The sequence below is a fragment of the Entelurus aequoreus genome, linkage group LG11 (assembly GCF_033978785.1).
Source record: "Entelurus aequoreus isolate RoL-2023_Sb linkage group LG11, RoL_Eaeq_v1.1, whole genome shotgun sequence".
Classification (NCBI taxonomy): Eukaryota; Metazoa; Chordata; class Actinopteri; order Syngnathiformes; family Syngnathidae; genus Entelurus; species Entelurus aequoreus.
The window spans coordinates 50,262,746-50,277,224 of NC_084741.1; the positions used below are offsets into that span (position 1 = coordinate 50,262,746).

The following is a 14,479-nucleotide window of genomic DNA, read 5'->3' on the forward strand; positions in this document are numbered from 1 at the left end:
ATGCAGATACTTTTTCTTATGCCTTCTGATCTCTCTCTCTCTCTCTCTCTCTCTCTCTCTCTCTCTCTCTCTCTCTCTCTCTCTCTCTCTCTCTCTCTCTCTCTCTCTCTCTCTCTCTCTCTCTCTCTCTCTCTATGTCCACTACTTGCTGTCCATATCCTACCCCTCCTCCCCCCTGATTGTAAATAATGTAAATAATTCAATGTGATTATCTTGTGTGATGACTGTATTACGATGATAGTACATATCTGATAGTATATATCTGTGTCATGAATCAATTTAAGTGGACCCCGACTTAAACAAGTTGAAAAACTTATTCGGGTGTTACCACTTAGTGGTCAATTGTACGGAATATGTACTTCACTGTGCAACCTACTAATAAAAGTCTCAATCAATCAATCAAAACAAACGTCCAAAAAAATGACATTTATCTATGAAAATATGGAGAAGCTCCAGATGCTGTGTTTGACGTGTTTCAGTTTGTTCTGTCTAGCCTTGACTCCTCAAACCGGACAATCAAGCATTACTTTTGGTACACTAACATACATATCGCTTGCTGTTAACTCTGACTTCTCCAGTCCTTCACTCAAAGACGTCCATGTGCAACATTAACGATTTCATAGTTCCTATTTACGAGGAAGAAAACACAAGTCTGCTGCCCAAGGTAAATGCTAAGGGAATAGTATTACATTGTTTAATCAAACTGTTGTAGTTGTTTGTAGTACATTCTGTTGTAATATTTTTCAAACAATATTTCCCATCTAAAAGTTTGTTTTCTTTTGAAAAAGTTATGTTACATGTTAAAATTGTGGTGTTTTGGGAGGGCCAATCACCTATTAAATTGATGTCATTTAATTTCAATGGGCGAGGTTGATTTGAGATACGAGTGCTTTGAGTTACAAGCGATCTCCTAAGTTGGGGTATCACTGTACAATTGATGTCGTTGGCAAAATATTGAGATGGTATCGTACTGTGTAGAACATAAGGGAGGAAGGGGTTGGTTGTCATGCTTGTTATACCTCACCATCTCAGGGTGCTGTCTTTTGAAATGTGGTATGGACATTTACGGTGTTAGAATCAAAGCTCACCTACATAGTCTTCTTTGGAATAAAAAACGCTTAACTTGAGGTGAGAGGACTTATTGTGTTATTAATTTGAAATTGTAAATATTCAGCTTCTCAGTAGTTTTCTTTTGGGCCTTTACACAATGGATGTATAACTAACACTTACATAGTGTGAAAGGAAAGCTTTAACTTAGAATTGGTGTTAGCTAGCTAACTAGTTGTTACACACTTGTTAGCCTTGATGGTAGCAATAAATTCTAAATGGGTTTGGTTTACCACATTCTCATCGAGTTTGGTTGTCACAGACGCTCATATATACATACATATCACATCTAAGGTAGGCTTGCCTAATCGTGGTCATATGTTCTTTGCTCATTTTCCCTCTGGAACTCTCTCCCCAAACACATCCGTGACTGTACAGACCTTCCATCATTCAAATCACATCTCAAAACTCACCTCTTCAAAACTGCTTTTAATATATGATTCATATGTTGTGTCTTGTAATGTCCTCTCATGTTTGTCCCATGTTATGTGTAATTTGTCCTGCCTCCACTGCTTTTTAACTGTCCTGTGTGTACTGATTTTATGATTTTATACTATGTAAAGTGCCTTTGAGTTTTTAGAAAAGCGCTATATAAATAAAATGTATTATTATTATTATTATTATTTTGTGTTAAAATGTATTATATTGTGTTAATCAACTTGTCAATACAATTACACTTTAGTTCTGCCTTATTGCCTCTTTAAAAACATGTTTTCCTTCAAAATTCCATTGTGACAACCAACTACTTAGGGCCTGATTTACAAAACCCAAAACCAGTGAAGTTGCCACGTTGTGTAAATCCTAACTAAAAACATATCAAAATGATTTTCAAATCATTTTCAACCTATATTCAATTGAATACACTGCAAAGACAAAATAGGTAATGTTCGAAATGAGAAACTACATTTTTTTTTGGCAAATAATCATTAACTTAGAATTTAATGGCGGCAATACATTGCAAAAAAGTCTGCACAGGAGCTTTTTTTTTACCACTGTGTTACATGGTCTTTCCTCTAACAACACTCAGTAAACGTTTGGGAACTGAGGCAATACATTTTTGAAGCTTTTCAGGTGGAATTATTTCCCATTCTTGCTTGATGTACAGCTTAAGTTGTTCAACAATCCGGGGTCTCCGTTGTCATATTTTAGGCTTCATAATGCACCACACATTTTCAATGGGAGACACGTCTGGACTAAAGGCAGGCCAGTCTAGTACCCGCACTCTTTTACTATAAAGCCACACTATTGTAAGACGTGCAGAATGTGGCTTGGCATTGTATTGCTGAAATAAGCAGGGGCGTTCATGAAAAAGACGTTGCTTGGATGGCAACATATGTTGCTCCAAAACCTGTAGGTACCTTTCAACATTATTGGTGCATTCACAGATGTGTAAGTTACCCATGCCTTGGGCACTAATACACCCCCATACCATCACAGATGCTGGCTTTAGAACTTTGTCCAGATGGTTCTTTTCCTCTTTGATCCGGAGGACACGACGTCCACAATTTCCAAAAACAATTTGAAATTTGGACTCGTCAGACCACAGAACACTTTTCCACTTTGCATCAGTCCATCCTAGATGAGCTCGGGCCCAGCAAAGCTGGCTGTGTTTCTGGGTGTTGTTGATAAATGCCTTTTGCTTTGCATAGTAGAGTTTTAACTTTCACTTACAGATGTAGCGACAAACTGTAGTTACTGACAGTGGCTTTCTGAAGTGTTCCTGAGCCCATGTGGTGATATCCTTTACACACTGATGTTGCTTTTTGATGCAGTACTGCCTGAAGGATCGAAGGTCACGGGCATTTAATGTTGGTTTTGCCGCTTGCGTGAAGTTATTTCTCCAAATTGTCTGAACCTTTTGATTATATTAGGAACCATAGATGGTGAAATCCCTAAATTCCTTGCAATAGCTCGTTGAGAAATGTTGTTCTTAAACTGTTCGACAATTTGCTCACGCATTTGTCTTCAAAGTGGTAACCCTCGCCCCATCCTTGTTTGTGAATGACTGAGCATTTCAATGAAGCTGCTTTTATACCCAATCATGGCACCTACCTGTTCCCAAATAGCCCTTTCCACCTGTGGGATTTTCCAAATAAGTGTTTGATGAGCATTCCTCAACTTTCTCAGTCTTTTTTGCCACTTGTGCCAGCTTTTTTGAAACATGTTGCAGGCATTAAATTCCAAATGAGCTAATATTTGCAAAAAATAACAACGTTTACCAGTTTGAACGTTAAGTATCTTGTCTTTGCAGTCTATTCAATAGAATATAGGTTGAAACAAATTTGCTAATCATTCTATTCTGTTTTTTATTTACAATTTACAGAACGTGCCAACTTCACTGGTTTTGTACTAAGATCCAATTACCACACACTAAACAGCGTGTGAAATCAAGAAAACAGTGTGTACAATCAGTGAGTGTGTTGCTTGCGATTTACTAAGACTGCATATGCAATTGAAAAGTGGTGCAGACTGCCTTATGAGGATTTCGCGTGTACTATACGGAGCTTCAGCATGGAGAAAGTCTTATATACTGCATAGTCATGTTAACACGCTCCTACCTGAGGTGTTTTGCTATGTTTGTTTTCAAACATGCAGGAGACATTTATTACTTTTGTGGGCATTTTAGAAGCAGTCGTGCAGTGCATCTACATTAAAAATGTTTTTTTTTTGTTTGTTTTTTTTACAGCTCATTGGAGAGAGGCTGCACTTACTTTGGCTCAATATCCAAAAAATGCATACTTCAATATGTTATTTTCATATAAGCAATATTTTATTAATATACTGTATATTCTATGAGGAAAAAAACAAGCTCCATTAAAAAATATTAAATGACACCAAAACGACCAGTTGAATTTGTTTTAATCAGCCCCTTAAGTCCTCAAGCAGCTATCCAATTATAAAAAGGATTTTCGCTGAATAGACGATAAGTCTAATAGTTTTTATTTCTGACTGTCCAAATATGTTGACACACACACGTAGTATGGAGGATTCTCGTCTGTCCATCGTCCGTCTGTGCAGCCGTGTGTGCAACTTTAGATAGAGGAGCACGTCCTTCTGACACGTGTTAATTAAAACACTTAGTATTGCTCGCAAAACGGTGTAAAGTGTTGATAAATCACATTGCGCGTGCTGAATAATTATATTTGCATCTTCTCTTCCCAGTGTTGTGGCCTTTTGAAGATTAGCATACACTTTGCATATTAATGAAGACAGAAAGGCAAAATAGATTGCACGCCTTATTCTGCTCACTTAACAGACATTCTACTTTGCACACGTTTAGTAGATCAGCTTTGTGTGTGCTATCAGATTCGCATGTGTTTTAGTACATGCAAACCTTTAGTAAATCAGGCCCATAGTGTGTGTGACAACCATATCCGTGATGGGGTAAGTAGTCGAAGTGTCTTTGATTGTTTATTACCTCTTTGTTACAATGAGTTGGCAAATGCGGGGGATACACATTTACAGCTTGAATTTATTGAAGTATTAACTCATGAGATATGTTTTGATGGTGAGCAAGTCACAGAGTAACAGGTGTGACAACTAAACCTTGTGTATTCCTAAAAGTAATTTCACAACTAAATGACATTGAGAGATTTGGCAGAAGTACAAGTTAAAATAAACCCAAAGTTTACCAATCAATAAACAGAAGGTGCATTGCTCTCATATTGTATTAATTATGGAAACATGGTGATGGGCTAAAGCAGTGCTTCTCAAATATTTTCTATTACGCCCCCACTAGGAAGAAGAAAATATTTCATGCCCCCCACCCCATTTGCCACTGTGACTATAAATAGTATAATTTGTCTATAAAATTGTTATAACTATACCTCTGCATAACATTTTAAGCTTAATAATATTAAAGGAAATACAGGGAAGCCAAGTGCTACAAACATGCTTCATAATATTCGGGTACGGCAAAAAAAGCATGTTCCCCGACGTCACAAGTGCACCCCCGGCATCGCACCGCGCCCCACCAGGGGGGCCCGCCCCACTATTTGAGAAGGACTGAGCTAGAGTAACTGCCATGTTACATTTTAGGGGAAAAGGTACTATTGCAATTTCTTATTTTCAATATTTTTGTCTGTCTTTGCAATGACAAAGAATGCATTTTTATACATTATCCTTAACTCCTTCTTTACAGTACCGGTATTGTCTTGCTTTATTTAGCCAATAATTTATTGCTTCTGCAAAGAGACCCATATTAAAAATGCATGTGTTATTCATGGCTTTCATTGATTTCATTAAGTTGGGATAAGTTAAAGCAGTAAGCAGCAAAAAGCAATAGAACGAGTCTTAACTCTCACAAGACGGATGAAAACTACTGCATATAAAGTTTGACTTGCAGAATTTCTAAACCGTCTTAAAAATATGTGTTGTGTTTACATTTAACTTCAAAATGATTCGGGATAGCGGAATAGGAGATGCATTTGTTGGGTGAAATATTTCATCATGAAACTTTTCAGAGAGGAGATGATTTTCTTGACAATGCGAATAATCAAAATATATAGAGCCTTTTTCACAAATAGATTGAACAATATTTCCATGCACCATGATTCCACATTGCTTGTTTATACACAACTTATCAAGGGTGGCACAGCGTGCGAATTGAACATATCGATATGACGGTCACTAACACCATCTGTTTCCAATGAGCTACTTGCCTATTTTGCCTGTTCTGTTTACTTAAAGTTGAAATGCAGCAAGTGACAAAAACATTCTCGGTCTGAAAACAGCAGGCTACAAGACAGAAAGTGAGACTTGATACTAAACACACGTCATGCAGTTAACAGGTCATTACTCACGCAAGCACTGAGGCAGGTCTCCATTCCACGTGCCGTTCCCTGCGCAGGTGAGCACAGCAGGGAAGGACAGTTCGTAGCCCGACAGACAGCTGTAACTCACACTGGTGCCCCACTCCCACACAGAGCCCGCCAAGAGGCCGTTGGGGATGGATGGAGGTGTTGGACATGTCACCACTGAGGGGAAACATAACGGCACAGTCTGGGTTTTAACACTCAAAATATACCTCGTATTGCAAAAATCACAAAAACGGAGTCTTCAAGAGGTCAATTAGGAAAAGATAGGATAAAAGGCTGTTAAAGAGTTCAATCCAATATTGCTGGTATAGGAGCAGTGCAAAGTCTACAGTACATTTCTACAGTCTGCTGGTGCGAATTGCTTTTTTTTAAAGTGACATTTGTGGTTAGGAGGAAAACAAGAGAAAGGCTAAATAGACGATGTGGTTATACAGTATACCTTTTCACATGAAAGTATAAGAAAACCGCAAATTACTACATAATAATTCCGTCTGCATCCTATTGTTGCAGCCAAATAAAAAAAGCCATTTTTCTCCAACTCTTGGAGATCATTAAAATGATTTTGTGACTTTACAGAGAATAGCCTACCGCACTCCTTACATTTGTGAAAATGCCATACTTTTTCCCAGCAGAGAGAGTAAGGGCCAGTACGCCTAAATAATAATAATAAAACAATGACACATGTTACCATTCAGCCTGACTGTGATTTGAACAATGGTCTCCTTGATCAGAGAGCAGGCATCATTACTCTTTGAGATATCCAGCACTCAGCAATTTTCTATGAAATTGTATGGTTTCATTATTTGGGTGATGTTTGCAAGGCCAAATGAGAGACTTTGGCGAGTGTAAATTGCCAATCTAGGACGTGTGGCCTACTACCGGTATATATGTTAGGTCATGTGTTTATAAACACAGTGCATAACCTAAAATAGTGGCTGTGCTATGTTTACTCAGTAGTATGCTTGCATGATTGTCATTTTCATTGCTCATATACATTATATATCATTGGAATGTTATTGCTAGTCATTGCTAGAATATTAAATTATTTCTGGGTTGAGTGAACGCCTGCACATTGCTACACTAGAATGCACAGTGAACTTAATTATGCATGATAATGTTAGCTTGCAAATTGTAAAGCTATCTTAAACCTGGTGGTAGTTTGGTGGAACATTTTCATAAGGCATTGCACCTAAACGGTAGGGAAGGGATTTAGGAGCCGTTCCTTTTCAAAGAGCCGTTCAAAAGACTGGCTTGTTGTTTCTTATCAAGGGAACAATTAGTGGTAGCAGTAACAAGATAATGATAAGAATAATTTAAATTTGTAGAAATATTTTTCAATTGTTCTGTTGTATTGGCAATAATTTTATTTTTTATTTACTTTCATTGTAATCATTCCATGGGTGGTGCCATATCCCCATTCTTTGATAGTGACATCACTATCTTGAACTTTCCCTTACCTAAAACACTTTTTATCACGAGAGTATTTTAACAATACCAAAAAAATACAAATAATAAGCAAGAGTAAAATGTATAAACGTATACAAAAAATATGAATAAAACTAAAAAAAAAACTAGGGCATAATAAAAATGTGAATACAAAATATAATACCTTACCTAGTGTGTGTATGCTTGAACTACTTCATAACAATGAACAATAAAAGTGAATCCAAAGAAAAAAAGAAGTACAAATATATATTTTTTTTAAATACATAAATAGAAAATAAATAAATGAAAACAATTTTTCAAAAATGTAATCCAAATGCTGCTAAGTTTCCCTTGACGCCGACTTATTTCTTAGTCCAATTGCCAGTCGGGTGACGCTGTATCTGCAAGATAAAGAAACTGCGCCAAAACGAACGCAACTGCAAATCAATTCTCATCGTTCGCATAAAAGAGCTGTTTAAAAGACACAGTTTGTTCGCGAACGTCACATCTCTTCGACATGGCTTGTTTTCTGAGTTCAAACTATGACATTTAGCCGAGAGACAATTGCAAGCTGGAAATCCCATAATATTTTATGTATGCAGAATATGAATATCAGGAATAGGAGTGAACTACGCTATTAACAAGACAAAAGTAATAAATGCATGTACAATCAGACTTGATTCTGTTTGCCCGGAACACTTGGAAGTAGATCTGTGGAGACCGCAATGGGAGATAGATTTTATAGATGTGAATAAATTAGAGCACTTGTATGAGGCCATTACACCACCGCCTATATACTCATTCCCCGATGCCCCGCTCACTCTTCTAATCATCTTTCACACATACAGAAACGCACATACAATCCAACACGCAATCTTACAAATGGCTGACAAATGTAGTCAATTTTCAAATTCACTTATCTGAAGGGTCCCACGGATAAGGTTTAATTTTTTGGCAATGCAACGACATATTTTGTGACAATTTAACAGATATTTTAAATATGAAGATGTAGCCCCGTGGACCCTTTCAATTAAATCTGTGTCTATCAAATCAAATCAAGTGCTCTCTCTCCATTCAAATCTAATCTGGTAAAAAACTGCAATCCCATTTGGGTTGTTTATAGCGTAAATGATGGGCAGATAATGGACTTTTTTTCAGCCTCAGAAAGTTAAATTTCATCATTTCAGCCTCTACAGATAACAACAGTAAATGTAGAACATGCCACTGCGGAATATTCCAATTTTCTTTTCCAAGGTGGCACCCACCTTTTGTTCTACTTTGGCAGCAGCTCTCTAAACATTTCCATCTGGACATGTTGCAGCAGTATAGAGCATTATACACTCCATTGTCAGAGGTATTGGGACATCTGCCTTTACATGCACATGAACTTTAACTTAATCCATAGGGTTTTCTCAACTGTGTAATATGCTTGAAAGGTTGTCAAAGACTAAATGAATACAGATATATCTGTAGTTATTACTGCAAATTATTTTGTTTAGCAAGTCCATGTTCCCCTGATTGTGTATTCAAAACATGTCCCCTTGCAATTGCTTCTCTTTCATGCTAATGAATAAGCAAAGCCTCCCTTGAGTGTGGGATTTCCATGGCCTTGCTCTGGAGGACGAGCGAAAAAAAGGTCTCTCCACTTTGAACTGCGTCTCTGAAATGCCCAGCTGGAAGCAGTAAACTAGGACGTTGATCTGGATAAGAACTATGTGTAATTCCCGATGGTATTCCTGTGGCATCGTGAGAGGAAGAGACAGATGGAAGGGATGCACAAAACATAGAAGGGGAAAAAAGGTGGGGATTTTAATTAAATACACATTTTCCAGAGAGTGTCCTTTTAAAGGCTGTCACACTTTTGTATATGGGAATATTCTGAATTTGAGAATAACACCAAGAAAATGGGGGCAACGGTGTGTGATGTCCAATGTAATTGGATCGCTGACTTAACACTCTCCAGCTTTATCACACATTGTGACTGCTTCTTTAGGCATCCTTTCAAAAATAAGGGCATGCAATTACATTTAGAGGAGTTTTCTGAGACTTAGGATATTGTATAGGCTACCGTTTATGATTATATCACCACATTGCTCCTTTGTTCAACAAGGCCATTGTTGTTGCCTTGTTGCCATAGCAATGTGCACCCATCACTTTAAGGTGTGGTACTTTTTTGTAAGGGGTTGGTTGTTACGCTGTTGATTTAAACCTTCTGCAATCTTAAGATTGACTATACACACTTTCTCTTAGGATCGAAAAGGGATCTGCTCATAAAAGTGTTGTAACTCAGCAATAAATGTATTTTTTTTAATCTCATTGCTAAAACCTTGTAACAACTTCAATTCTATCTATTAATATAACGTTTATGTATATACATTTTTTAATTTATTTTATTTTTTGTATGCTTTATGACCTTTTTGTCCAAAATAATTACTGTAAATGTATAATGGAAAATGCATATTATGCAAGCTTTCTAAAAATAGGTTGCAGACTGCAATATTTCAAGTCTTGAATACGTCAATCATTTATAACATCATTGATTTGGATACAGTAGACAAGTATACAAATATTATTTTTACAGTGCATACTGAGCTAGAATGAGAGAAAGCAGTTGTTTATTGACTTCACACAAGTCTTTAAAATATATCTGCCATGTTAAATGTAACTGCTCAAGATCATTTTTATTCCATTTCAGCGATTTATTGGCAGTTTAACTAATTCAGCTCATCAAAGCTCTGAAGATTATGCTCTTTTTTTTTTCTGGAGCCATCTGGTGTTTAGGGGCACAATTACACCACAATAATATTTTCTTGTTTTTAAATCGGCAATAGTAAGATTTAATTTGGTTTTCCATGGAAAGCGGATGGTAATATACATGGATTATAGTCTGTTGAGAATCTCAGTTGTAATGGGAGTCAATGGGGCCAAAAGAGTTCTTAACAGAACGTGTGTATACTTTATGTTTCGATCTTATTCTCACAATGTTGCAATCAAATACAATTTTATTTAAACATAAAAAAACTCCCTGGCAAAAATGTGGGACCCCTAACCTTCAAACTGAACAATTATATCAAATAAAGAACACATGTAATGCCTGTTTTGAGCCCTAGGGGTAACCAGGGTTGAACAAGCAATACACTTTGGATCAGTGAGTCGACCTTAAGCCAGACATTCTAAAATCCTATCTGAAATCCATCAGAAATGTAAATGTAAAAAAAATAAACTCGCCTGAGGCCGGCAGGAAAGCAAAGAGTGTTCCCATGTTCCTGAATAGTTCTAAGCGGTATTAGTGCCTCTTAGTTGAACGCGCCAAACAAGGGATTCAAAGTGAATCCTTGCCGTGTAAGGCTTACAATGTGTCAGCTGCAATGTGTGTGTGTGTGTGTGCTACACACAAAAGCATGACTACTGACAAGCTCACATTAAGTGCAAAATTATGCACTAGTGAATCTCTTTATCTTTTTCAGTTTTTTTAATTTATTTTTTATTATGAATTTATTAATCAATCAACAAAACAATACACAACAATACCACAATACAATTCCAAAACCAAACCCGTCCCAGCAACACCAAGAACTACAATAAACAGAGCAATTGAGAGCAACTTAGGACACACACACATGACACGGAACAATCCAAATGTAGTGAAAAAAAAATGAACATTATCAACAACAGCATCAGCATTAATAACAACCTCAAAATAGCAGTGATTAAAAATTAAAAATCCCTCATTGATATTATCATTAAAAACATTAATAAAAAATAATACAAATTAGAAATGAACAACAGTGTCACAGTGGCTTACACTTGCATCACATCTCATAAGCTCTACAACACACTGTGTCCAATATTTTCCACAAAGATATAATAAGTCATATTTTGGTTCATTTAATAGTTGAAACAAAATTAAATAATGGATCCCATAATCCAATATATGACTCATTATTATCTAAACTAAATGCAGTTTGTTCTACTGATATCATCTCCATAGCTTGTGTGTACCAGTCAGTATGAGTTGGACTATCAACATCTATCCATTTTTTTAAATATTACCCTTTTTGTTATTATGCATATTGAAATAAAATAATTTTTACTCTTTGATGACACGTTACTAAATTGATGTAGATCCCCAAGAATACAAGTTTGCAGTGTCATTGGGAAGTTTATATTAAGGAATGTGGTTGCTTATTTTGTTATTTTCAACCATAACTCTTTTATTCTCTGACATTCCCACAATAAATGAACAAGAGTTCATACATAACTTGCTATCTACTACACCAATTTTAAACAGCTGAGAAGATGTAAAATACAATCTATTCAATATCTTAAATTGAGTCAGACGTGACCAGCGTTCCATTTTGGATTCTATCTTATTTTTTAAATGTTTAAGATTTAGATCTCTACTTGCATAAAGGTTTGGTGTAATATGTAGTCCTAGATATATGATTTCTGCCTTTTACCATTTAATTTTGGAGTTCTGAACCTGTGATTTCTTGCAGTGTTTATTAAGTGGTAATATTTCACATTTGTCCCAATTGACTTTATACCCTGATTAACAGCCATATTCAGTGATGACATTATTGATATAGTGAAGAGAGGAGTTAACATGTGACAGGTAGAGAATTATATCGTCACAATACATCGATAGTTTGATCCATGTTTCCTGATGATACTGTTTGGACAATGTGTCCTGCAATTGTTTGATTCCATTCAATATTTCATTTTCTTCAGCACGTTGTTTTTTATTCTTAAAGCTTGCAAACCTAATAAGTTCTCCTCTTACACAACATTTAAGTGCTTCCCATATTGTGGAGATGTCAGAGACAGAATCCTGGTTATTTTTAATAAAATCTGAAATAAATTCTTTAATTTGTAATTTATTTTCTTCACTATCTATCCATCCATCCATTTTCTACCGCTTATTCCCTTTGGGGTCGCGGGGGGCGCTGGAGCCTATCTCAGCTACAACCGGGCGGAAGGCGGGGTACACCCTGGACAAGTCGCCACCTCATCGCAGGGCCAACACAGATAGACAGACAACATTCATACTCACATTCACACACTAGGGCCAATTTTTTTTTTAGTGTTGCCAATCAACCTATCCCCAGGTGCATGTCTTTGGAGGTGGGAGGAAGCCGGAGTACCCGGAGGGAACCCACGCAGTCACGGGGAGAACATGCAAACTCCACACAGAAAGATCCCGAGGCCAGGATTGAACTCACGACTACTCAGGACCTTCGTATTGTGAGGCAGACGCACTAACCCCTCTGCCACCGTGCTTCACTATCTAATAAGGAAATATTAATTTTCCATTGTTTGAATTGGAAAGCGACAGGAGGAAAGCTTACGTCGATTTGAATTGGACTATGATCAGAAATAATTATTGGGTGAATTTTAGCCTGCACGTTTCCTACAATTGCCTTGGGAACAAAGAACATATCAATTCTTGAAAAAGACTGATGTCTGTTTGAATAGAAAGTGAAATCCTTCTCATATGGATTTAAGCTTCTCCAAATATCTATTAGGTTAAGAGTTTGCATTAATTTCATAAGAGAAAAAACGGATTTCTTGGGTTTAACAATCTTACCAGTTTTATCAATATTTGGATTTATTGTTAAATTTAGATCTCCACCCATAATAATATCAGAATCAACATAATCTGCCAATTTGAGCTCCATGTCACCAAAGAAAGAAGGTATATCATCATTGGGTGCATATAAGTTTACCAATGTGATATTGTTATTATCTATATGGCAGTTAATAATCATATATCTACCCTCTGGATCTAAAAATACACTATTTATAATATAGTTAATCTTTTTGTTAAACATTATAGCAACACCAGATCTTTTGGAGGACAGTCCAACACCAACTATCTCACCAACCCATCCTTTTTTCAGATATTTTAAATGTTCAATTTTCAAATGGGTTTCCTGTAGAAAAGCAATATCAGTAGAAAGGTTGTTTAGATGCTTCAGAATTTTTCTTTGTTTGGGACGGCGTGGCGAAGTTGGTAGAGTGGCCGTGCCAGCAATCGGAGGGTTGCTGGTTACTGGGGTTCAATCCCCACCTTCTACCATCCTAGTCATGTCCGTTGTGTCCTTGGGCAAGACACTTCACCCTTTGCCTCTGATGGCTGCTGGTTAGCGCCTTGCATGGCAGCTCCCGCCATCAGTGTGTGAATGTGTGTGTGAATGGGTGAATGTGGAAATACTGTCAAAGCGCTTTGAGTACCTTGAAGGTAGAAAAGCGCTATACAAGTACAACCCATTTATCATAATTTATTTACCTGTTCATTTGCACCTTTTACATTCCAAGATATAATTCTCAAACATTTTCTAGTCATTGCAATATCTTATGTTTGTGTTAACTGGTTTTCTTCCTTATGTGACAAAAATTATCAAACATAACATTCAGTAAATGTGTCCTCTCAATGTATAATTTAACTGGGTTATTTTTTCTTGTCTATCCCCCTACCTCCCCCCTCCCATTGCTCTTTACCACACAATTTAATAATTTAATTAGCAAAACAAACATGCTTAAAGAAAGTAAAATACATTAGAGAGAGAAAAAAAAGATAATGGAAACAAAATCATAAGAAAAGGAGAAAGCTAAAAAGTAGAACAGTAGAAGAGAGAAAAAGAACTAAGAGATAACAAAACTAAACTAAACAAATATAACCAATCAATCAAGTAGTGGTATAAAAAAGAAAAACAGAACCAGGCCAATAATACATCCCCCCCAAAACATTTTGGACCTAAATGAAGAAAAATGTACCTGAAATAACTTTGAGGTTTCTGGCGGTGTTAAACGTTTCCATGACTACCTGTGTATGCATGACGTCATCATCTCGCGCCATTGTTTTGGTGCGGTTGCAATGTTCTTTTCAGTCCGTTTGGATTTTATCAACACCGCCACTCAACAAGTATGTAATTCTGGCATTTCTATAAAGAGTACCTTAAATGTAGAGTTTATCCACAATTAGACGGGTTCGTTTGTTGTTCTTTTTAGCCTCATTCATTATTGGATACAACATCCGTCTTCTCTTGAGTATCTCGGCTGGAAACTGGTCACTGATGGAGAAGGTCATTCCCTTGAGTTCTTTTCCACGCTCCATTACCATGGATTTA

The 14,479-nt window shown here is 36.7% G+C and overlaps 1 protein-coding gene across 3 annotated transcripts in view; it reads right to left on the bottom strand.

Annotated features, from left to right (window-relative positions):
• Window positions 1-14,479, bottom strand: part of LOC133660203 (CUB and sushi domain-containing protein 3-like) — a 616,484-nt gene that overhangs the window by 67,574 nt on the left and 534,431 nt on the right. For all 3 annotated transcript variants that reach the window (XM_062063483.1, XM_062063482.1, XM_062063484.1), the window contains exon 60: window positions 5,910-6,083. In XM_062063483.1, coding sequence (XP_061919467.1) covers window positions 5,910-6,083 — 174 coding nt within the window. The remainder of the gene's footprint in view (window positions 1-5,909; window positions 6,084-14,479) is intronic.